The 25,961-nt window shown below is 44.4% G+C and overlaps 1 protein-coding gene across 1 annotated transcript in view; it reads right to left on the reverse strand.

Moving 5' to 3' along the window:
- The window catches only part of LOC115076136 (sialoadhesin-like), a 104,613-nt gene that overhangs the window by 64,072 nt on the left and 14,580 nt on the right, over positions 1 to 25,961 (reverse strand). The window contains exon 2 of the mRNA XM_029577266.1: positions 6,584 to 6,937. Within this exon, the coding sequence (XP_029433126.1) occupies positions 6,584 to 6,908 (325 nt within the window). The 5' untranslated portion in view covers positions 6,909 to 6,937. The remainder of the gene's footprint in view (positions 1 to 6,583; positions 6,938 to 25,961) is intronic.

Raw genomic sequence — 25,961 nt, forward strand, 5'->3', positions numbered from 1 at the left:
CCTACTCCAGAAACACCGGATCGAGATCTGCAGAATTCTGCACTGGTGTCAAGAGACATCAAGCCGCTGCGTCAATGGTTGGGTTCATGAGTTCGTTAATCGGCTTCCCTGTAACAAGGCATGCCCCACCGACATCGGTGCGGGATTCTGGCCCTCCGCTCATTCCGGTCTAAGCGCCAGCCACGCCCAGCCTTGTCTCCTCTATACCTGTGCCACCATATCAGGTATCAGAGTTGAGGCGGACATTGACGTCCACAGGCTACCCCTCGAGGACTCTGGAAATCCACGGAACCAGCAATCTTCACCGGCTCATCCTTCGGCGGTTCACGTCGGATGGTAAGTACCCGCTTCTGCGGCATTCCCATTGAGATGTGTTCTCTAATTCTGGCCACATGGTTAGAAAAGTTCTAGGTCATGTATTTTCCAAGAAATGTATTAGTGTCACATATCGCTATGCCAGCTATGTCAGCCACAATACCAGGAGAACCTCTCTTTCTTTTCTTTGGGATTGCATCAGGGCTTCCTCCCTTTTCAGCAACGTGGCTCTGTACTGATTAATGCTCTAGCTTTTGGTTCCTGTTTCAGTACCAAAGTTTCAGTACCAAAGTTCCAGATGCATTCGCTGTTCTGCTAAACACGAGATTCAGCACATGCTGCCTCAACTACAAGTCCACCTCGAAGCCTGATACAGGTCTCGATGTCTCCTTGTACAGCACTCAGAAATTCGGGTAAGACTTTACTGCTCTCACTCCCGTGGGAGGTGTCCAACCGGGAGGTGTCCAACCCCTCCAGTTGGACACCTCCAGGTTTTCCAACTGGCTGGATATTAGAGCAGCCACCCTCACCTTGTACCAAGGTTCCCGGTACACTCCCCTACACACTTCAAAGCGCACAGGGGGGGAAGAGGGGGGTTGGGGAGTTTTAATTACATTATTCTTTCTTTTAACAGAAAGTAGTTACTCTCCGCCCATCCTGGAACTCAGAAATACCAACTTTCTTCAGAAGGCACAGGTAAAATGGTATCTCTCGTTACCATGTTTCCAAAACGCAGTAAGTTCATTACCTCTATTCTTTCTATGTGCCTCATCGTGAGTCAACAATATTACAATTCCAAGTTCTGCCGGTGGCACCAGCTTTGACAACTGCGGTATTTCATTGAATCAATATCGGTGACTGCTGTTTCTCTACAGAGTCCAACATCATTCACGCTTTCCTTGCATGGACAGCTGCATAACCACAGGCAGTCCACTATCTGGGATTACTGTCACTGCTATAATTTCCTTATACACTTCTGGACACCATAGTCAAATGACCTTCCTGTCCAGCATCCACGCAGACATTTTAATACATTCCTACATATCCCTGTGCACATATTCCATAACCTTAGCCCCCCAAACATTTTACATTATTGGGCTCTGAGGTTCTCTCACTATGCACTTTCCTCAGACCAAAACTGCTATGAGTTAGATTCAGTGAAATTCTATTATCAGTGGGTCTAAGCTATTCGACCGCTTTCGTCCCTCTCTATATCATGGATTTAGAACCAAAATCCTAGTCTGAGCCTGCTCATGCTCGCATTTACTTCAGGTTGTAAGTTTGACCACAAATCTTCTCAACCCAATATGCGTCTATTCCGCTCCAAGCAGTTCCACATAAACTTCCTGGATCTTGTATCATGAGTTATACCCTTATGCCTTCTAATACTGCCTCTGCAACAATTCCTTGTGCATACAGACAGACAGCATAGGGACAATGTGCTTTCCAACATACAAGCGTGCACAACATCTTAGCTGCTCTGCAATGAAGCTGCACAGCTTTATCCTTAGCCCTTGCTCACTTTATGCATCCTTGGGCCACTGATCTCAGACACTTACTGAATGCACTAGCAGACCATCTCCAGATAGGTCCATCCTCTCGAATGGTCTTGGACACGTGTAGCGAGAGAAATCTTCTAGCGCGCAGGTCAACCAAATGCTCAACCGGGACGGAGTTCACTGTTCTCAGGCCCACATCCTGCCCGAGACCAGTATGCTTCCCATACTTCATACCCAAACTCTCGTGAACCTACGACAGGACAGAGGAACAATAGTCCTCTTAGCCCTATACTGGCCTCGACAAGTATGGTTTCCCATATTCTTCGACCTCTCGATCCGAGACCAATTCGCCTGGGCACAGCGCCCACTCTCGTAGCTCGGAATCAGGACAAGTTGCGTCATCCCAACCTAACAACTCTTGCCCTGACAGCTTGAATATTGCAATTCTCCAACCACTTAATCTTTCAACACAAGTCTCTAAAGTTCTCGTAGCTTCATGAAAGCTTCCGCACGTAAACCTTACCACATTTAGTGGACTAGATTTACAAAGTGGTGCACACAAACAGGTTTTCACCTTTTTTCTTGCCCCACTCCTTCGATACTAGATTATCTATATCACCTTTCGGATTCTGGTCTCCAGTCATCCTCTGTAAGGGTACACCTAAATGTCATAGCGGCATACCACAAGGAAAAAGGGTATACGCCAATAACAGCATAACCCCTAGTATGTCGGGTTATCAGAGGCTTACTTCACCTTAAGCCTCCCATCGACCATTGATCATTAAATGAGACCTAATTGTAATACATTCCTGTGACAAGAAATTTCTTACATAAAAAGTATTTTTCTTAGTAGCCATTACATCGGCTAGGAGGGTCAGTGAGTTGCAACCTCTCATCACATACTCACCCTACATAAGGTTCCTGCATGACAGAGTAGTCCTTTGCACTCACCCCAAATTCATATCAAAAGTAGTAACAGATTTTCACTTAATCAGTCAATATTCTTGCCTACTTTCTATTCAAGACCTCTCTCTAGACAAGGAGAGAGAGTCTTATATACCTGAGCCTGGGAGCGTGCACTAGCTTTTTACCTGAACCGCATGGCGGTCTATAGGACATCCAACCAACTCTGTTTCTTTTCACAAAAAATGAACCAAGAGTTGTGGTATTAAAATGGACTCTCTCCGACTGATTAACAGACTGTATCGAAATCTGTTGTGAAAAAGCAAAAGTTCCTCTCCAAGGGCAAGTAACAGCACATGTAGTAACGGCTATGTCTACATCAGTAGTACACTATCGTTCAGTGCCCATTATTACCATATGTAAAGCTGCAACATGGAGTTCCCTTCACATCTTTGCAGCTCATTATTGCTTGGGCAAAGAAGAACGACAAGATTCGGCCTTTAGACAATCTGTCTTACAAAACTTGTTTCCAATATATTCCCAACTCCTTCTACATCCAACCTGCTGTGATTTTGGCGTCCTCATTTTTATCAACAATACTGCAATGTTGATTCACTACAAAATGATTCAGCCTCTAGCTTGCTAATCACCCATATGTGAGGACTAGCATCCTGCTTGTCCTGGGATAAAGCAAAATTGCTTACATTGTAATAGGTGTTATCCTAGGACAGCAGGATGTAGTCCTCACAGAACCCACCCGCCACCCCGCGGAGATGGGTCCGATACGTTTTATTATTTTCTTTTATATTTTCGCTTACGCATAATGCTACAAACGAGACTGAAGGAAGACCCCTGTGGACGCAGGGATCATAGCATGCTGAGCATGCTCAGTCAAAGCTTTTTAGAAACTTTGACAGAAATTTTTCCGTGATAGGGCTCCATTACCGATGTCACCCATATGTGAGGACTACATCCTGCTGTCCTGGGATAACACCTATTACAAGGTAAGCAATTTTGCTTAATGTGCTTTTGGGAAAAGTCTGTTCACTTAAAGGTTTGGGGTTTTCTTAGTGGTGTGTACTAAAAAATGGGAAGTATAAAGGGGGTAGATTTTGGCAGATTTTTCTCCTTTCCACTTCTGCCCTCTTCTGTGTAGGGTGAGGATTAGGGAATTCCAGATATATAATTGTCTGGAGTACTAATTCTTTGGGCTGCCAGACCCAGAGACCCTCAGAGGGGAGTGGGACCCTGTAGGGACTCTTCCCCTCAAGGGGAGAGGGCCAAGGCTGATGTGGAGTGGAGTCCAACCTCCAACCCCCACCCCCCCCAAACACATACACGCTATATGGTTGAACCTGAACCGAGAGGGTTCTTTCCTCTCCTCCTTCCTCCCCCAGGGGACCTAACATTCAGCCCAAAGGAGAGGCGCAGGAGTGGGGCGAATTAACCAATTGGGGAACTTCACTAAAGTGTTCTTGAAGTGCAGGGTCTGGGAACCGAGCACAGATGGAAAGGAGAGGCTTCCTCCTCCCTCGGAAGAGCTTACCAGAGTGGTGAGAGGGCAGTGGGCAGAGTGTGGAGGGGGTTCTCCTCCTCTCAAATAATTTCCCAAAAAGTGCAGAGCAGGATGCTGGAAGAGGGGAGGAAATTGTGTCGAGTGGGGTGAGTCGTACTGACGTATTTCCTCAAGATGTCCTTGTTAGTGCTGTGTCCGGGGAAACCAGCATGGAAGGATGATAATGTGAAGGTTTGGGTACAGAGGTCCATGACCGCTGTGAGGCGTGAACAGTGCCCTGGGAAGAGTGATGGTGTAGGGTAATGCCATGGCATTTTCTGATCATGTATTTGGTGTCCATCGGATGAGGGTTTTGTTACGAGTATGATTAAACCAACCAGTCCTCCTATAGGCTGAAGGAGAGAAAAGGCAGTGGATATGGTCAGCTGTAATTATGACCTGTGCTCTCATGGAAGCCCATGGTTGTCTGATGCATTCACTGATCCGTGTGTTAAAATCTCATCCATGTAAATCGTTCTTGACTGACAGGGTGTTCCAGGAAATAAAGTTGCAGTGTGGATTTTGGAAATTGATACTGCAACTTTATTTCCTGGAACACACATCTTATGTGAAATCTCCCCACCAAGGGTGAGAGTGTAAAGAGCATGGTACCACTTAAGTGAACTGCAGCAGAGAAAAAAAAAAAAAAAAAAAAAAAAAAAAAGAGGACAATGCAGCTATGTAACATGAGCCGCCAGCCCAGGAAACCTAGAATGAGGATGAAAAGGTTGCCAGACCCCTTACTGTGAAAGTGCTTAACTGACTAAGTATTGAATAGATGAGTCAGAGACTCAGGTAGGAGATTTTCATGTCACAGCCTCCTGGACTACTGTTGGTAATTTTGCAGTGAAATATCACTTTAAATCAAAGGATAACAAAATCCTAAATTACAGAACTATGACTGGAAAAGTCCTATATTGGAGAATTCTGAATGAGAAAGGGATTTTTTTTTGAGAAATGTACTGAAAAAAAAAAACAAAAAACCACAGTCCTAGGAAGCCAAACGATTCTCACCGTGGATAACTAGGGGAATCAGATCCTTGGGTACCCCAGTTCTCAGACAACAGGAAAAAAGCACCAGGTGGTCCATGGTCCTGCCTGGGACTTGGCCTTTTGGCTGAGAGAAGGTGACCCATCCAGACTGGGTGACAGTGAATGACTGGCCATGAGCTTAGAAGAGCTAAAATAACTGAAAGCTGAGTCTAATGGAGCTATAAACCCAAGCCAGCGAAAACCCTCCTACCAAGGGAGAACAACCAAAAGATAACAGCAAGTCTGGAGTAGAGTCGTCCCCAGAAGGAAAGGGACCCCAGTGGCAGATCAAGTGGTCCCCCAGGAAGAAGGGGACCCCAGCAGCAGATTGGGAAGTTAACCTAGGTCTCCCTTGAGCAAGGCAGGGGAAACCCTCCTACCAAGGGAGAAGAACTGAAAGACAGCAGCAGATCTGGAGTGGAGCGGTCCCCCAGAAGGGACCCCAGCAGCAAATCTCCATCGCAATTATATCTTTTTTGAGATGCGGCGACCAGAATTGTACACAGTATTCAAGGTGCGGTCTCACCATGGAGCGATACAGAGGCATTATGACATTTTCCATTCTGTTAACCATTCCCTTCTTAATAATTCCTAACATTCTGTTTGCTTTTTTGACTGCCGCAGCACACTGAACTGACGATTTCAATGTGTTTTCCACTATGACGCCTAGATCTCTTTCTTGGGTTGTAGCACCTAATATGGAACCCAACATTGTGTAATTGTAGCATGGGTTATTTTTCCCTATATGTATCACCTTGCACTTATCCACATTAAATTTCATCTGCCATTTAGATGCCCAATTTTCCAGTCTCACAAGGTCTTCCTGCAATTTATCACAATCTGCTTGTGATTTAACTACTCTGCACAATTTTGTGTCATCTGCAAATTTGATTACCTCACTCGTCGTATTTCTTTCCAGATCATTTATAAATATATTGAACAGTAAGGGTCCCAATACAGATCCCTGAGGCACTCCACTGTCCACTTCCTTCCACTGAGAAAATTGCCCATTTAATCCTACTCTCTGTTTCCTGTCTTTTAGCCAGTTTGTAATCCACGAAAGGACATCGCCACCTATCCCATGACTTTTTACTTTTCCTAGAAGCCCACATTTCCTTACTGCATCAGACCCCACTCTCTTCCTTTCTGCACAGAGCATCGATAAGATGGAGCTTGTGTTTAAAATCAGAGGCAGGTCCTAGCATGCAGCTCCAGAATAAGATAAATAGGTTTGCAGTATCTGACCTGGATTTTATTTCATTATGTAGTAAGATTTTACCTGATACTTTGACTTTAACAGTGACATCCCAGAATCTAAAGTTATTCTCATTGATGATGGTGTAATAGTATTCCTCATCGCTCTGTCTCACTTTATTTATCTGTAGTGAGCAGTTTCTGTTTTCCATATTTCCGACGAAAGCTGTGCGATCCCGGAACTCGCTTTGCACGGACGAGGAACGTCTGCTGTTGTAAACCTGAGGTCTGGTTGTTGTTCTGTACAGGTACCAGGCAATGGTGAAGTCTCTGGAGGTTGTCTGAGGATGCTTGAATGTGCAGGGGATCACTACACAGGAGTCCTTCAGAGCCCGGATGGAGCTCGGCATCCAAACTGACCACGTCTGACAGAGCAAACCTGGGAAGGAAGCTGAGAGGAGATTAAATGTTATTCCCCCATCCCATTTCCCCCCAGGCAGCCACAGCCATCCGGATTCTCTCATCTCAGACACTGACATTTCGTTTAGTTTATTTATCTGAATACTGCCTTTCACAATGTAAATCCAATAGGTTTAGTGCTGCTGAATCTGCCCTCCTCACTTCATGTCTGAATCTTCCTCTTTTATTATCTCCTTAAAGCTCGTTCACTCTCCAAACTATTCTGTGCAGCAAACACGGGAGCTGTAATGAACATCTTGATCAGAGGACTGGCCTTGTAATGGGAATGTTTTAGAAATCGCTCTGAGTCCTTTTCTGGAAAAAAACCCCAAATGAACAGTCTCTAAATCTCACTCTCTGCCACCCCTCTCCATCCCTGAGGACCCTGCTTCTCGTCTTCCCCTTCCCCAGCATTTCAAATCACCGAAAGAGCCAGGCCTGCTCCCCCTCCCCAAACAACTCTGAGGGTCCCCTCCTTCTCTCCCCAGCTCGGGACCAACCACCCCCCACCCCCGTCGATGATTTGAAATGTCCTATGTGGCCCTTCTCTTGAAAGATTTGGGGACTCCTGCTCTGTACAAAAAGACTGCTTGAGCCTGCGGCTCTGAGTGCAAAACACCCACCACACAAACCCTGGATTCAGGACAGCCGCAACTGCTTTGGTTTCAAGAGGACGGAATAAAGTAAACTAATACTGAAACATTTTACCCTGACATTTTTAACAGTCATCCAAATATACTGACTTTTAATTGAAGTGGTCAAGGTACTAAGTAAGAGATAAGGGATCTCATTTCTAAATGTAATAGCAGGGCTTGCTTGCCCGCACGGGCTCTGAATATACTCATCTAAAAGTTATCTTGCTCACGTTAACCAAAATGTCTTTAAATCTAATTGGCCAGATTTTGAATATGGCCAGAACCCATGGGGGGGGGGGGGGGGTGTCCCTTTTTATAGCACTGGGATCGCTCCAGCAGCAGTGCTGGGCGTGTAAGGGGTCAGCACAGCCCTGTTCAGCCCAGTTACACTCACAGCCCCAGAGCAATGCTGGAAGCACCCGGGATGATAGGAACTGCGATCTCAGCACTATAAACAGGAGGCCCCCAATCCTCCTTCCCACCCCAAGTACTGGATGGGCGGGAGGATTAGGAAGGTAGAAGGAAGAGACCTTTCTTAAAAGCCCACTGCCATGATGCTGCATCGAATTTTCTCTTTATTCATCGGAGGGGTTGGGGGAGCAGGCTTGGCCAGCAAGAGTCTTTACAATTTATAGGGAGCCCACAGTTCATTTCTTTGTTTTCAAAAAAACCCATTTGAGTGCCACTTAACTGGATCTCTTGTGACGAGGAGGTTCACAGGGAAATGTGGAGAGAGAGGTTTGGGTTTTGCTGCCCCATGTGGGAGCATGAGGATGGTGTGTCCTGGCTGTTTATCATCCCAATGCACCTGCTATCCTCATGGAGCTTTTCTTAGGAGAAAGGAGACGTCTGCTCTGTGTCTTTTAATTTTTCCTCCTAACTTAAGGGAGAGGAGTAAGGAAGTTTCCTTTAGGGGTCAGCCTACAGTTGACTCATCTGCCTACTTTTAAAGATTGGTTTGGACTCTTTTGAGAATTCCCTTTCAGAGCCTTGGTACCCATTCGCAGGGCCGGTGCAAGGGAATTAGGCACCTTCTGCCTTGCTCCCTCCCCCTATTCTCGGCCTGATCACACTGGGCCATGAGCAGCTGAAACTCTACTCCTCCTCCTTGCCGCCGCTCACGGACGGTGACCCCCCACAAGGCATGCGCCCCCTAATGGTCGGTGCCTAGGCCCAAGCCTAGTTTGCCTGGTGGTTCCACCGGCCCTGTCCCTTCGCAGTGGGACTGGGGCAGGGCCTGTAGAAGCATTAGGTGGGGTAGGCGGTGGCCTAGGGGGCAGCGGAAGTGGGCAGGGTGGCAGAATAGCTGGTAAGGGCAGCAGTTTTGAAAGGATGGATGAGATCAGAAGTGGTGCGGGTGAGGCGCAGAGCTGGAGGGAGTTTTCTATTTTTGGGTACGTATTTCTTTGAGGAGCTGGGGTTGTCTGTCATGTACGATCTGAGAGAGGCTGGACACCCTTCCACCGGCACTGGATTGGGGCGTCTGCTGGGTAAGGTTAGATCATGTGTAGGGGAAGATTCTGGCAGTCTTGTGTCTCTCATCCTGAAGATTTAAGCTCTTTTTGGTGACCCAATGCAGAGGAATTATATTTTTGCATTAACTGTCTATTTGCACTCTCTCCTGTGTTTGGAAGCAAGGACGTTTTATTCCACCTCTCCTGCTTGTTTGATTTTTTCCCCTTTTTGGGTTCATTCTAATATTTTTTCCCACTTGGAGCTGAAAACCCATGGTACCTGGGAGTCAATATAATCAAACGAGGGAAGTCTTTCATCCAGAAAGATATAAATTCCATCAAGGGATCCCGTAAAGTGCTCTTCCAGGAGAAACAAAGAAGAAGAAGAACTTTGTTGCTGTTGAGAGAAGTTTTATATATGGGGAGAAATGCCCACCAGGCACTGTCTAAACAGTTAACAGGAGAGAGAGAGAGAGCGAGAGAGAGAGAGAGAGAGAGAGAGAGAGAGAGAGAGAGAGGAGAGGAGAGAGGAGGGAGAGAGGAGAGACGATGAGAGAGAGGAGGAGAGGAGAGAGAGAGAGAGAGAGAGAGAGAGAGAGAGAGAGAGAGAGAGAGAGACCTTCTGGAGCTACTTGAGTTAAAGGATTTCTTGGAAGATATTAAATCTGGACAGTGCGGCCTGCCTGACGAGACTGGCAGGAGCTGATAGGAGGAAGGGAGAGGAGGCCAGCCAGGCACTGGAGGCTCCCTCCCTCCCCAGAAGGAGGAAACACACTGGCGCCTGCAGAACTGCTCCCACCTACTGAGCACCCCTGAGCTGCCCAGGAAGCCCAGCACCAGACAAGACCACACGCAAACATCTGAGGCACTTATGCCTTGTTGTGCGCATGAAGGAGCACAACAGTGAAGCTTGTCCTTTTGTGTGCCCCTTCGTGCACGCCTGAACAAAATGAATTACATACTGACCATACCAAACAGCTAGGATAATGGAACCAACTAATCTCGCTGAAAACATCACAGGACAAGGGATCTATGGAAATCTGCATAGAACCTCAAAACCCAAAGACCAGAAAGCTAATCTACCCCACAATAAATGACAACTCTCAAATAATCTCCTCCAGCCTAATGTTAGCTCTCCTATTACTAAATGCTCAATCACTAGCAAAGAAAATCCCTTTGATAAATGATTTGCTAGAAGAGCTAAAACCCACTGTCGTCTGCATAACCGAAACATGGCTGAAAGAAAATGATAATGTTCTCTTAAATCAAATTGATCACCCCAACTATGATAGCTTTCATTTCCCCAGAAAAAAACATAAAGGAGGGGTCTATTAATAATCAGTAAAAAAAAAAAAAGAGCTAAAACTTAAACCATAGAAAATAGAGACCCCCCCCCTCCAATGAGATGGCAATCCTAAAATCTACACAACTAAATATAGGCACGGTCTACTGCTCTCCTGGAACACTCCAAAAAGATTGCTCCCCCTAATTGAAATTTTCCCAAAAGTGTTTCCATCTGTTGCAACTGAGGGCTTAGGAGCTTTCAGATCCTTTTGTGAGCGTGGAGGCATGGTCGCTTCGATCAGGGGATTGTGAGTCCTAGGATAGCGACGCGGCCCAGGGAGGAGCCCCGAGAACCTCGCAACAGGTGGAACAAGAACAAGACAAGGAGCGTCTGTGTCAGGACAAGTAGAATCCACCCTCCGCTGAACCTACATGCACCAGTGTGACCCAGAAATGCAATGCTGGTCACGAGAGTAGCCCTTTGGCTACTCGGTAGCCCTTTCGGACCCGTCACTTGGGAATGACGAGTGCGTGAGGCCAGACAGAAGCTAAGGGCAGGAACAAGATGAAGACGTGGAACTTGGAATGACTGAGACGAGTACTTGGAAGGACTCAGGTTACTCAGAAGACTCGGAACAACTTGGAACAAGGATTCAGATGAAAGTACTGGGTGAGAACTGCATCGCAGCACGCTCTACACAGCTGCCCATGGCTGGTCACGGACCACGCTAAGCGCGAAGCAGACTCCAAGAGAAGTAGTAGAACTTGAGACTGGAACGTTGAAGATTCAGTATAGGCCTGCACCGGGGCACGCCCTACACAACCTCCTGTGACTGGTCGCGGACCACGCTGGAGCGGAGCAGGTTCTGGCAGAGTCTTGGTTATGGACGGAAGCAGACACAAGGGAATCCAAGGGCCGGAATGAAATTCAGGACACAGGACCAAGAAAGGACTTGGCTTCAGGCAAGGATGACCCTCCAGAGGCGTGTGCTGCAGACGAGAAGAAGGCCTTGTACCATGAAGCATTATACACAGTCCCCCCATGGGCTGGTCATGGACCACAATGGTGGCACGCCAGGAAAGGTGGACGCAGGAACCTGGGAACTGGTTGCAGAGGCGAAGATGAAAACATCAGGAACACAGAATATCTGAAACGTCAGGACTCGGGAACGGAACAATGAAACCTCTGAATACGGAACATCAGGACATCTGGAACAAGCAGAATATCTGGAATATCAGGAAAACACTGGAGCTCTGACGATGAACAAGACCAGGAACACCAGGACCAGAAACATGGAGAACACTAAACATGAAGCCATCTACACAGGTGAAGACCACAGAGGCCCTGGACCGGTCACGGAGCACAGACAACTGTGGAAACCCAATCTGAAGGCTCTGAGGAACTGGAAGTGAGCCCTTATATAGGGCTGGAGCAGGAAGTGAGCTGAAGAGGACTTCCTGTGGGGCCGCAGGCTTTTCCCACCACTGGCCCTTTAAATAACTTGAAGAGGCGTGTGCCGGCGCCTAGAGGGCCTGAAAGCAGGAGAGAGCAGGACCACGGATAGCAGCGGCCTGATGCACAGATGCAGAAAGGAGCAGGCAAGGGTCGGGAGTGGCCTCTAGGCCGGCGTCAGCAGTGGCTCCCTGAGCGACACAGGCCGTGAAGAGGATTTCCGGAGGGCCCAGAGAACAGGAGTCATCGGTAGCGTCCTGCGTGAGAGAGGCCAGGCAGGCAGCAGCTAGGCCACGAAGATGGCTCTACAGAAATCCTTCTCATTTTACTAACTGACCCTGTATTTCAGGGGTTTGATAATGATGAATCCTTTATCCTGGTACTAATTAGAGATGTGCTTCGGGTTTTGCTATCATATCGGGCTTCGTTTTGGGTCCCCCCCTGCAGGAATTTCGTTTTTCCCCACGGTTCGGGGTGGTTTGTTTTTTTTGTTTGTTTTTTTACAAGGGCCCCGATTTTCGGGTTAGTGCGCACTAATTCCTGATAGTGCGCACTAACGTGTCAGAGTTAGCGCACACTAACCCGAAAAATGAATTTTTCCAAAATTTCAGAAAAAATTAATTCGTTTTTCAGTTCTCCCGAACCATACCAAATTAGGCAATTTTGTTGAAATTGCCTACTTTGGGATAAACTAACGCACATCCCTAACTAATTGACCTAACAGCAGCCTTCGATACCTTAGACCACACCCTGCTATGCCAACAGCTGAGAAAAATTGTAATAGATGGAACTGTTATCAAATGGTTCTCGTCCTTCCTAGCAAACAGATCATTCCAAGTAAAACTGGACAATCACATATCTGACACCTTCCCAGTCGATACAGGTATCCCCCAGGGATCAGCACTCTCACTACCCTATTCAACATTCACATGCTCACATTACTAGCGGAACTAGGAATCAAATTCTTCCTTTATGCAGACCACATACGATTCTACATCCCATTCGACAAATCATTTGAAAAAACTACCTTCTCACTGTCAACATACATGAAGGCAAAACAAAGACTAACTCAGCTGAAATTAACACTAAAACAAAAAAACTGAAATTGTATGGTTGAGGAGAAATTCCTCAAACCACCAATCCTAGACCTAGGAAACTTTAACAATACTCCCTCAGACCAGGTACGAGACCTAGGAATACAGACTGATGAAAATTTGTCAATGAAAAAGCATATAAGCAAACTAATTAAAACAGGATACTCCAAGCTTCGAATATTACATAGACTGAAACCTTTACTAACAATACAGGATTTTCGTAATATTTTCAATCATAGATTACTCCACTCATAAAACCTTTAGAATTACTAAAAAATGTCTCAGCCAGACTGCTACTAGAGACAAAGAAATTTGACCACATAAGCCCCTTGCTGATAGCTCTGCACTGGCTTCCTGTACAATACAGAATCCACTATATTGACTCTAATTTTTAATATCATCAACATTAACCCATACCATTTAGGAGTGACTCTTCAACCATACACATCACAGAGAGCCCTAAGCTCACAAAACAAAGGGTTGCTAAAAATGCCAGCAATATGGAGCACACATTTAACACAAATAAGAGACCGCATGTTTTCCACAGTGACTCTCTCCCAGAGTCACTACGTCGGGTAACAGAAAGAAAGTTTCATATGAGAGCTGAAAATATGACTCTTTAGAAAAGCCTATAATCAAGCATAAAAGCCAGTAAACTGACAATGTCACTATCAGATCTTTAAACAATATTAGTAAGAACATAAGAAAATGCCATACTGGGTCAGACCAAGGGTCCATCAAGCCCAGCATCCTGTTTCCAACAGTGGCCAATCAAGGCCATAAGAACCTGGCAAGTACCCAAAAATTAAGTCTATTTCATGTTACTGTTGCTAGTAATAGCAGTGCCTATTTTCTAAGTCAACTTAATAGCAGGTAATGGACTTCTCCAAGAACTTATCCAATCCTTTTTTAAACACAGCTATACTAACTGCACTAACCACATCCTCTGGCAACAAATTCCAGAGTTTAATTGTGCATCGAGTGAAAAAGAACTTTCTCCGATTAGTTTTAAATGTGCCACATGCTAACTTCATGGAGTGCCCCCTAGTCTATTATCTGAAAGTAAATAACAGACTAATATCTACCCATTCTAGACCTCTCATGATTTTAAACACCTCTATCATATCCCCCCTCAGCCGTCTTCTCCAAGCTGAAAAGTCCTAACCTCTTTAGTCTTTCCTCATAGTGGAGCTGTTCCATTCCCCTTATCATTTTGGTTGCCCTTTTCTGTACCTTCTCCATCGCAATTATATCTTTGAGATGCAGTGACCAGAATTGTACACAGTATTCAAGGTGCGGTCTCACTATGGAGCGATACAGACGCATTATGACATTTTCCGTTTTATTCATCATTCTCTTCCTAATAATTCCCAATATTCAGTTTGCTTTTTTTTGACTGCCGCAAAACATTGAACTGACGATTTCAATGTGTTATCCACTATGACACCTAGATCTTTCTTGGGTTGTAGCACCTAATATGGAACCTAACATTGTGTAACTATAGCATGGGTTATTTTTCCCTATATGCATCACCTTGCACTTATCCACATTAAATTTCATCTGCCATTTTGATGCCCAATTTTCCAGTCTCACAAGGTCTTCCTGCAATTTATCACAATCTGCTTGTGATTTACCTACTCTGAACAATTTTGTATCATCTGCAGATTTGATTACCTCACTCATGGTATTTTTTCCCAGATGTGGGAGGAGAAATAGCCTAGTGGTTAGAGCACTAGGCTATGAAATAGGAGACCAGGGTTTGAGACCTGCTGTTTCTCCTTGTGACTATGGGCAAGTCACTTTACCTTCCATTGCCTCAGGTACAAAACTTAGATTATAAGCTCTCTGGGGATAGTGAAATACCTACAGTACCAGCATGTAAACCAATGTGATACCTAAGAGTGAATGTCTGTATTATATAAAAAAAAATAATATTGAAAAATAAGGGTCCCAATACAGATCCCTGAGGCACGCCAGTGAGAAAGTTTGTCCATTTAATCCTACTCTGTTTCCTGTCTTTTAGCCAGTTTGTAATCCATGAAAGGACATCGCCACCTATCCCATGACTTTTTACTTTTCCTAGAAGCCTCTCGAGGACCTTTGTCAAACGCCTTCTGAAAATCCACGTACAATACATCTACCCATTCAACTTTATCCACATGTTTATTAACTCCTTCAAAAAAGTGAAGCAGATTTGTGAGGCAAGACTTGCCTTTGGTAAACACACTCACAAAAACAGTAGGTTTCACTGGTCAAAATTTTTACTTTTCAATTGTAACCACATATATAGCAATTCTGACGTATTGTTTGTAGGACCCACACTCTATGAGTTTGTATTTCAATCAAACTCATTCTGGTTTATGGTCCATTTACTTTATTTAATTGACTCATTTTTTAGATATTAGTTTTGTTTATATATTTCAAATTTTTTCTTAAAACCAGACCGACTAAAGCTAGCTCACTATCCCCACGTATAGGTATTTCATCGGATAAATGGAGCAAATTAGTATTTCGTTTTATTTCTTTGTAATCCTTAAACAGTCCCATATAACTAGTCATGAAACAAACTTCAAAGTAATACTCATCTGTCCCGACACGATCGTGTTTCGGACCACTCGGTCCTGCTTCAGGGGAAAACACTCAAAAGGCTGCACTCCATATCCTGTAGCAACTGCAATCAAACGCTGTTCATTCTCCAGACATCTGTGGTTAACTAAACAGTTCCTTCTCTTCGCGGTCTGTATTCAGGCTTTTTATCATGAAAACGGAAGTGCATACGTCACATCTCAGTCCTCAACTCTGTCGTGGCATGGCGGGCTCAATCCACAAAATCCATCTCCTCCCGGTCCTCAACTCGGTCTTTAACATAAGCATAATTAACTGATGTTGAACTAAGTACGAACCCCTGCACAACCTTAATTTAATGTGTGAAAAAAATGGGAGAAAACAGACACTGCTATAAAATTTTTCAGAACCAAAAAATGAAAACATACCAAGGCAATAGAAGAGAACAAGTCCTTCAGAGCACAAATAGGTCCCAACCAGGTCCAATTATACAAACCGGAGCCAAAAAAGCCCCATGTATATCAGCCAAATTTATATCTAAGTCCTTTAATGGCCCTATGCAAGAGGCAAATAGAAGGAATGTATAAATTTCTTCTAGATTAGCGAATACCAGTTCATTTTCTCATTAAGACCCTGGGGACACACAGAACCAAGTTTAAAAATCCAGAAATGTTCACGTCTGTTGAGCTGAGCTTGAATGTCTCCTCCTCTGTTGCTCATCCGAAGTTTTTCCAGAACAGACCATCGCAGATCCAGAAAGTTATGTTTGGCATGTAAACAATGCTGGACAAGGGGAGCTGTAAGTTTAGAAGTCTTGATACAGCTTCTATGTTCTATAAGTCTCGTACGAATTTTCCTCTTGGTACATCCCACATATTTTATCACAGGAGCACTGAATCATGTAGACCACACAATCTGAATCATAATCGGTATATGCCACCTGGTTTACCACAATGTTTGATCCGGGCAAATCCATTGATTGCCATCTCACATTTACCACAAATTTGATGGCCGCCTACAGGCAGATCATATATGTAGAATATGAACGCAGACCGCACCACCAAATCTCATATTGGATGCCCGGGAAAAGGCAAATCTATGAGTAATCTGAAAAACCTTATGGAGGGACAGCACTTGCCAGTGGGATCTTACAATGTTAACCACTTCATTACTCAACGCAAAAAACCTCAGGACACATTTAAAATTGAGAAAAAGGTCCCCATTAGCAAACAAAGCACGCTTGTAAGACCTTTTAACCACAGACTTTATATATCCTTTCTGAAGAAATTGTTCAAAGATCTGCTGCTTGTTGCTGAAAATCAACTTTGCTCGAGCAAATTCTTCTCAACTGTAAGAATTGTGATACAGGAAGATTGTCTTTCAACTTTTTTGGGTGATAACTAGAGTAACAAAGGTAATGATTGCGATCTGTTTCTTTTCTGAATAGCGTGGTCGCAATCCCACAGCCCTCTCGCTGAATCAAAATGTCCAAAAAAGCCACAGTGTGCTGATTGTACTGGACAGTGAATTGTAAATGAGAATTTTGCTCATTCAACCACTGTAGAAAAAGAAGGTCCTCTTTTGAAGCTGTCCAAATGCAGAGTACATCGTCAATGTACAGACACCATAGCAAAATGTTTTTAAACCACCTAGATGGATATAAATATTGGTTTTCAAAATTCGCCATATATAAGTTGGCAATATTGGGGGCTACCATAGCCCCCATCGCTGCCTCCTGGATTTGTAACAAGTATACATTATCAAACTTAAAAAAAGTTCTTGAAAAGACCAATCTCATCAGCACTAGAAGAAAACTTGTGAGAACCCTATGAGGATGGGCCCGGGAATGTAACAGGTAGAGATGTGAATAGTGTGATCGATTGTCTTAATGATCGATTTCGGCTGGGAGGGGGAGGGAATCGGATCGTCGCCGTTTGGGTTTTTTTAAATATTGTGAAAATCGTGTAAATCGAAAACCGGCACACTAAAACATCCCTAAAACCCACCCGACCCTTTAAAATAAATCCCCCACCCTCCCGAACCCCCCCAAAATCCCTTAAATTACCTGGGGTCCAGAGGAAGGGTCCTGGTGTGATCTTTTACTCTCGGACCTCCGGTGCTTGTAGAAATGGCGCCGGCGCTACCTTTGGTTTTTCCGTACGGAAAAAACGATTCGCGGCAGGAGATCGCTCCCGGACCCCCGCTGGACCCCCAGGGACTTTTGGCCAGCTTGGGGGGGCCTCCTGACCCCCACAAGACTTGCCAAAAGTCCAGCGGGGGTCCGGAACGACCTCCTGCAGTCGAATCGTGTTGTCTACGGCCGGCGCCATTTGGCGCCGGCCGTAGACAACACGATTCGACTGCAGGAGGTCGTTCCGGACCCCCGCTGGACTTTTGGCAAGTCTTGTGGGGGTCAGGAGGCCCCCCCAAGCTGGCCAAAAGTCCCTGGGGGTCCAGCGGGGGTCCGGGAACGACTTCCTGCCGCGAATCGTTTTTTCCGTACGGATCAAGGTAGTCAGATAGTGGCTCCAAGACCGAACCCTTACGGCCACTACAGGTCTTCCCAGAGGAGAAGACATACTTTTGTGAATTTTAGGAAGAGTGTACAGTATTGGATGAACTGGATGAACCACCTTCAAAGCTTGAGCTTCGAGTTGTAAGGAAGCCTTTTGAAAGTCCCTCAGTCACCAAGGCCTGGATGGCATCTTGTAATTCGTCAGTGGGGTCCGAAGAGAGCTCTTGATAGTACCTAACATCGCTTAATTGGCGATGAAACTCCACCACAAAGTCTGCCGTATTTTGTATAACAATGGTACCACCCTTGTCCGCAGGTTTTACAATCACCTTTGAATTGTCTGCAAGTTGTTTTAGTGCACAGTATTGAGCATACGACCAATCAGGGGCCAGATGTTTCCTGTCATTTGGATGTAACATCCTTCAATACCAACTGCATAAAAGTCACAATAACTGGATCTACAGGTCCAGGGGGGACCCATGAAGATCTAGAGGTAATAATAGAAGCATCCTGTTGCTGGCCTTCCAAATCCTCAAAAAATAATTTTAATTGCAGTTGACGAAATAAACGATATAAATCAAAAACAGCCTTCTATGCCAGCAGAATTCACAATCTACAATTTGATGCAAGGGCCCTCTTCTTCTATGTTTCCCAACTCACAAAACCTCTGCCCTTTCTATCCCAGACGACCAGGCTCAATCCAAAGCAAAATGAACTAGCACTCTTCAAGGAAAAAATTGTAAACACACTTTTGCGCCTCCCCACCAACTCTATTCCTTCCCTCCTAAATTCCAACACCCCACCTCACTCTGGAGCTAACCTTGATGGCTTCGAACCTACAACCCCCCTGGAGATCAAGACCATACTCAAGAGGTTGAAACCATCCAGCCACCCGTCAGACCACATTCCAAGAAAACTTCTTCTCCTCATTCCGAACACTATCTCCAGACCTTTGGCCAACATCATAAACTGCTCCCTATCCCAAGGAATCTACCCTGACAAGCTAAAATCTGCTTCCCTCAAACCCCTTGTGAAGAAACCCAATCTAGACACAAGAGATCTCTCTAATTTCTGCCCCATCTCTAACCTCCCTTTTCTTGCTAAAATCATGGAGAAATTGGTAAAAACACAACTATCAGATTACCTAGAGGAACACCAAATCCTCTATCCATCCCAATACGGCTTCTGCAAATCATTCAACATGGAAGCCCTCCTTATTTCCCTCTCAGACCACATCCTCATGGGCCTAGATAAAGGGTTCTCTTTTCTCCTAGTCCTACTAGACATTTCTGCAGCCTTTGACACCATGAACCACACCATCCTACTAAATCGCCTTTCAGACATTGGATTATCAGGATCGGCCCACAGATGGTACAATTACTTTCTCAGCAACAGAAGCTTCAAAGTCAAAGTTGATAGTAAAGAATCTCCAGACATCAAATCAACCCGGGGAATACCCCAGGGCTCCTCCCTGTCACCGACCCTATTCAATATCTACCTCCTGCCCCTTTGTCAGTTACTCACAAACCTAAAACTAATACACTACCTCTATGCAGATGATGTACAGATTCTGATCCCCATAACAGAATCCCTCCCTAAAAAACTCAACTACTGGGAAAACTGCCTCCTCACCAGCCTGAACCTGGTTCTCAATGCAGCCAAGACCGAACTCCTCATCTCCTCCGACCACACGATCCTATCCTACCCGACACCCCCCCAATACCCAGATCATGCAAATAAGAGACCTAGGAGTAATCCTTGACAACCATCTGAATCTAAAGAAAATGATCACCACAACTAAGGATTGTTTTTATAAACTACAAATTGTGAAAAGGCTCAAACCCCTCCTCCATTTCCAGGATTTTAGAACTGTCCTCCAAACCATGCTCTTTTCCAAGATGGACTCCTGCAACGCCCGCCTCCTTGGGCTCCTCAACACCAACCGGGGAGCACACATCACTCCCTTACTCCGGAACCTACATTGGCTGCCAATAAAGTTCAGAATCTTGCACAAATCCCTCACCATAAGTCACAAAACCATTCACAATCGGCAACAACTAGACCTTCAGATCCCACTCAAACAACAAATCTCCCTTGGTCTGATCATAACCTCATTGAGACTAAATTTTGCTTAAACTCTTTACAACTTTAACATCTTAATCAAACTAAATATATTGAGTTTAACAAACTATGCTCCAGTGATGAACTAATTGATATCATCCCTAAACATTTAAAATCCATAAATAAATCAGACATCAACTCTGCTGTTAATTCTTGGCTCTTTATTACTTCAGAAATAGCAAAAAACAAATGCCCAATTATCAAAAAATCACCCAAACACAAATCACCATGGTACACTCAAGCACTTCAAAAAATATGGAGAAAAAACCCAAAAAATCAATTAAAAGACAGATACAAAACTATTCTTTACATATATAAATCAGATATTAAGAAAGCTACAAAAAATTTCTATGCTGAAAAAACACACAAATATCGGTTCAATCCTAGAGAACTTTACATACATTAAAGAACTCACAACAAGGCAAACCTCCTTTGCCCAAAACTCAACTTCTCATATGATGACTTTGCTACCTTTTTTTAGAGAAAAGAATACTCAACCTTACCATGAATATAATCAAAAATTAAAGAAAACACCATATCCATTACAATCAAACCAAATTCAAATTGGTCTTTTTTTGATACTATAGCTTCTGCTGAAATTCAAAACATCATTCAAAAAATTAATCCGGTCTCTCACCCAATTGATGCTATCCCAACTAAACTACTTAAATTAGTCTCTAACATTATTGCTAGGCCAATTGCAGATATTATAAATCTTTCACTAAATGAAGGCATGTTCCCTGACAAATTAAAATGTGCAGTGATTAAACCTACTCTCAAAAAATCTCATCTTGACCAATTCCTCATAAGAACATAAGAAAATGCCATACTGGGTCAGACCAAGGGTCCATCAAGCCCAGCATCCTGTTTCCAACAGTGGCCAATCCAGGCCATAAGAACCTGGCAAGTACCCAAAAACTAAGTCTATTCCATGTAACCATTGCTAATGGCAGTGGCTATTCTCTAAGTGAACTTAATAGCAGGTAATGGACTTCTCCTCCAAGAACTTATCCAATCCTTTTTTAAACACAGCTATACTAACTGCACGAACCACATTCTCTGGCAACAAGTTCCAGAGTTTAATTGTGCGTTGAGTAAAAAAGAACTTTCTCCGATTAGTTTTAAATGTGCCCCATGCTAACTTCATGGAGTGTCCCCTAGTCTTTCTACTATCCGAAAGAGTAAATAACCGATTCACATCTACCCGTTCTAGACCTCTCATGATTTTAAACACCTCTATCATATCCCCCCTCAGTCGTCTCTTCTCCAAGCTGAAAAGTCCTAACCTCTTTAGTCTTTCCTCATAGGGGAGTTGTTCCATTCCCCTTAACATTTTGGTAGCCCTTCTCTGTACCTTCTCCATCGCAATTATATCTTTTTTGAGATGCGGCGACCAGAATTGTACACAGTATTCAAGGTGCGGTCTCACCATGGAGCGATACAGAGACATTATGACATTTTCCGTTTTATTCATCATTCCTTTTCTAATAATTCCCAACATTCTGTTTGCTTTTTTGACTGCCGCAGCACACTGCACCGACAATTTCAATGTGTTATCCACTATGACACCTAGATCTCTTTCTTGGGTTGTAGCACCTAATATGGAACCCAACATCGTGTAATTATAGCATGGGTTATTTTTCCCTATATGCATCACCTTGCACTTATCCACATTAAATTTCATCTGCCATTTGGATGCCCAATTTTCCAGTCTCACAAGGTCTTCCTGCAATTTATCACAATCTGCTTGTGATTTAACTACTCTGAACAATTTTGTGTCATCTGCAAATTTGATTATCTCACTCGTCGTATTTCTTTCCAGATCATTTATAAATATATTGAACAATAAGGGTCCCAATACAGATCCCCGAGGCACTCCACTGTCCACTCCCTTCCACTGAGAAAATTGCCCATTTAATCCTACTCTGTTTCCTGTCTTTTAGCCAGTTTGCAATCCACGAAAGGACATCACCACCTATCCCATGACTTTTTACTTTTCCTAGAAGCCTCTCATGAGGAACTTTGTCAAACGCCTTCTGAAAATCCAAGTATACTATATCTACCGGTTCCTTATTCTCCTTGATATTTCTGCTGCCTTTGACACCGTAAACCATAATATTCTTCTAAAAAGACTAGAAGAAATCGGTTTATGTGCTCCCACTATCGACTGGTTCATATCATACCTATGCAATAGATCGTACATAGTCAAAACTAATTACAAGGAATCCAAACTAATTCCTCTTCCACATGGAGTCCCTCAAGGTTCTTCATTAATTTCAACACTTAATATATTTACTCCCACTATGTAAAATCCTATCTGATCTTAAATCATCATATTACATTTATGCAGACGATGTTCAAATTATTCTCCCGATAAACAACAACATTTCTAATACTCTTTACCTTTGGAGCACCTACCTCACTACAATCCAACATCTATTAATACAATTGGCCCTCACTCTTAATCACAATAAACAGAAATTCTCCATCTGTAATAAATCCTCACCTTTAATTGACCTCCATCTTAATAACTATATAACAAAAAATTCTACTCAACGTAAGAGATCTAAGCATCAATATAGACTCAGAACTATGTTTTAAGCAACATAATAATATCATAAAAGGCGGCTTCTCCAAGCTTCAAATATTAAAAAAAGATTAAACCTCTCCTTCATCACCATGATTATTGCATTGTCTTGCAAACTTATTTTCTAAATTAGATTATTGTAATGCAATTCTTCTTGGATTACCTGCTTCCACCATTGCACTGCTTCAACTCTTACAAAATGCTGCGGCAAGCTTACTCAGCAAACTCAAAAGATCAGATCACATTACTCCAGTTCTAAAAGACCATAAAACTTTGTATAACAAGACGAATTGGAAGGATACATTTTTCTTCCAAGTTTCAAAAAGAAATTTACATTCCACAAACACTGGTCTCCTTGAAGCTCCCTCTCCAAAACTGTCCCGCCTCACTTCAACAAGACAACGTGCCTTCTCAATAGCCGGACCACTCTTATGGAATACCCTTCCAACTGATCTGAGACTTGAATCATCCTCACAAACTTTATAAAGAATCTAAAAACTAGGGATGTGAATCGTTTTAGGACGATTAAAATTATCGTCCGATAATTTTAATATCGTCTTAAACCGTTATGGAACACAATACAATAGAGATTCTAACGATTTATCGTTATAAATCGTTAGAATCGTGAGCCGGCACATTAAAACCCCCTAAAACCCACCCCCGACCCTTTAAATTAAATCCCCCACCCTCCCGAACCCCCCCCCCAAATGACTTAAATAACCTGCGGGTCCAGCGGCGGTCCGGAACGGCAGCGGTCCGGAACGGGCTCCTGCTACTGAATCTTGTTGTCTTCAGCCGGCGCCATTTTCCAAAATGGCGCCGAAAAATGGCGGCGGCCATAGACGAACACGATTGGACGGCAGGAGGTCCTTCCGGACCCCCGCTGGACTTTTGGCAAATCTTGTGGGGGTCAGGAGGCCCCCCCCAAGCTGGCCAAAAGTTCCTGGAGGTCCAGCGGGGGTCAGGGAACGATTTCCCGCCGCGAATCGTTTTCGTACGGAAAATGGCGCCGGCCATACGCGTATGGCCGGCGCCATTTTCCGTACGAAAACGATTCGCGGCGGGAAATCGCGGCCTCCTGACCCCCACAAGACTTGCCAAAAGTCCAGCGGGGGTCCGGAAGGACCTCCTGCCGTCCAATCGTGTTCGTCTATGGCCGCCGCCATTTTTCGGCGCCATTTTGGAAAATGGCGCCGGCTGAAGACAACAAGATTCAGTAGCAGGAGCCCGTTCCGGACCGCTGCCGTTCCGGACCGCCGCTGGACCCGCAGGTTATTTAAGTCATTTGGGGGGGGGGGTTCGGGAGGGTGGGGGATTTAATTTAAAGGGTCGGGGGTGGGTTTTAGGGGGTTTTAATGTGCCGGTTTTGCGATTTTACGTTTTTTCGATTTTTCACGATATTTTACCCCCCCAAACGGCAACAATACGATTCCCTCCCCCTCCCAGCCGAAATCGATCGTTAAGACGATCGAGGACACGATTCACATCCCTACTAAAAACATGGCTTTTTCAAAAAGCATTTATAACGTAATAAGAAGAATTAACACTTAATTCTAACTTCTCTCTCTTTCTATTTCTCCTTCTCTGTTTTATTATTTTCTGTTTTACTTTCTATTACAATGTAACCTCTCTCGTTTTTGTTGTATGTAAACCAATGTGATGACTTTAGTTGAGTGTCTGTATATAAAAAACAAATAAAATTAATAAATAGCGGTGTACCTCAGCTGGCTAGCTCTGAAACACCGCGCCTCCCAGAATGCCCGTTGTTTCAGCAGGTAAATGCAGACCACTGATGAGACAAGGAAGATAGATTTATAGCTGGGGAGAATTCCCCCCTCCCCCTCCTCTGATGGATCTAGCAGGCTAACTCCTTGGTTAGGCAGTTGCATGCATTTTGACCACTATAAATGCACATGAGGATCTGGAGTGAGGGGATTTGCACGCACATATTGTCATCTATTGCACTTTGGCCTGCTGGACAAGGCACATTGTTTGGAAAGAGAAAAAAGTAAGGTTTCTGTAGTGCATGGTTGCTGGCTTTTGGACTAAGCTCAGAGGCAGTTATTTCATTATTTCTACAGCGTACAAGAACATAAGAAAATGCCATACTGGGTCAGACCAAGGGTCCATCAAGCCCAGCATCCTGTTTCCAACAGTGGCCAATCCAGGCCACAAGAACCTGGCAAGTACCCAAAACCTAAGTCTATTCCATGTAACCATTGCTAATGGCAGTGGCTATTCTCTAAGTGAACTTAATAGCAGGTAATGGACTTCTCCTCCAAGAACTTATCCAATCCTTTTTTTAAACACAGCTACACTAACTGCACTAACCACATCCTCTGGCAACAAATTCCAGAGTTTAATTGTGCGTTGAGTAAAAAAGAACTTTCTCCGATTAGTTTTAAATGTGCCCCATGCTAACTTCATGGAGTGCCCCCTAGTCTTTCTATTATCCGAAAGAGTAAATAACCGATTCACAAGTCCCAGTTCTTATCCTGGCTCTGTCACTCTCTCTGTATGGGTATCACCCGAGTTACTTGTAGTCTTCCATTCTCAGTTGTTATCTGCTAATGACTGTGCTTGAGATAACCTCGGAGGGGGGGGTGGGGGCTCTTTACCTTGCAGCAGAGTGAGTGTGAGAAGTCTCTGCAGGAGCTCCATTCCCTGCCCTGCCCGACAAGCTTGCAAGGAGAAAGGACCCCCAATCTCTGCCAGTGGGGGTCGGAGGATGTGACTCACAGCCCTGGCAGGAAGACAGAAAGAAATCATAAATCAAATGGAGGTAAAATACTTTCTTCCTTTTTTGGATGGCTGAGGGGAGGTGGAGGGAGACCCTGGCAGGGGTGGCAGACAAGAGACAAAGCATCCCCACATCTTGTACATTATTGTGATCTGTACAACGTTCTCCATGAAAAGAAAATAAGAAAAACACGACCAACGGATTGAGGTGCATCGGCAGAGCTCTCTTTCAAAAATTAAAGACAGCGCCGTCTCCATCCTTCTGCGAAAAAACAGCAGCAGAAGTAACAGCAGCAGAAGCCCCTCCCGCCAGCCATTTTCATTCCATTAATACGGCCAAAATCTACGCCATCAACAGAGCAAAAGAGAGGAAGTGGAGTTTTATGCCAGGACTTCACCTGCACAAATGGTGCACACATGAAACTGATTCCTCATGCTAAGAGCAATAAACAGGGGCTGGCACAGCAAGCTTCTCTCTCTTCTGCCCCAGATCAGAACAGGACAGGCAGGCAAAAGCAGCGCCAGCTTCCCTCACACACAGCCCTGCCAGAGGAGGC

The sequence above is a fragment of the Rhinatrema bivittatum genome, chromosome 14 (assembly GCF_901001135.1).
Source record: "Rhinatrema bivittatum chromosome 14, aRhiBiv1.1, whole genome shotgun sequence".
NCBI classification, from domain to species: Eukaryota; Metazoa; Chordata; class Amphibia; order Gymnophiona; family Rhinatrematidae; genus Rhinatrema; species Rhinatrema bivittatum.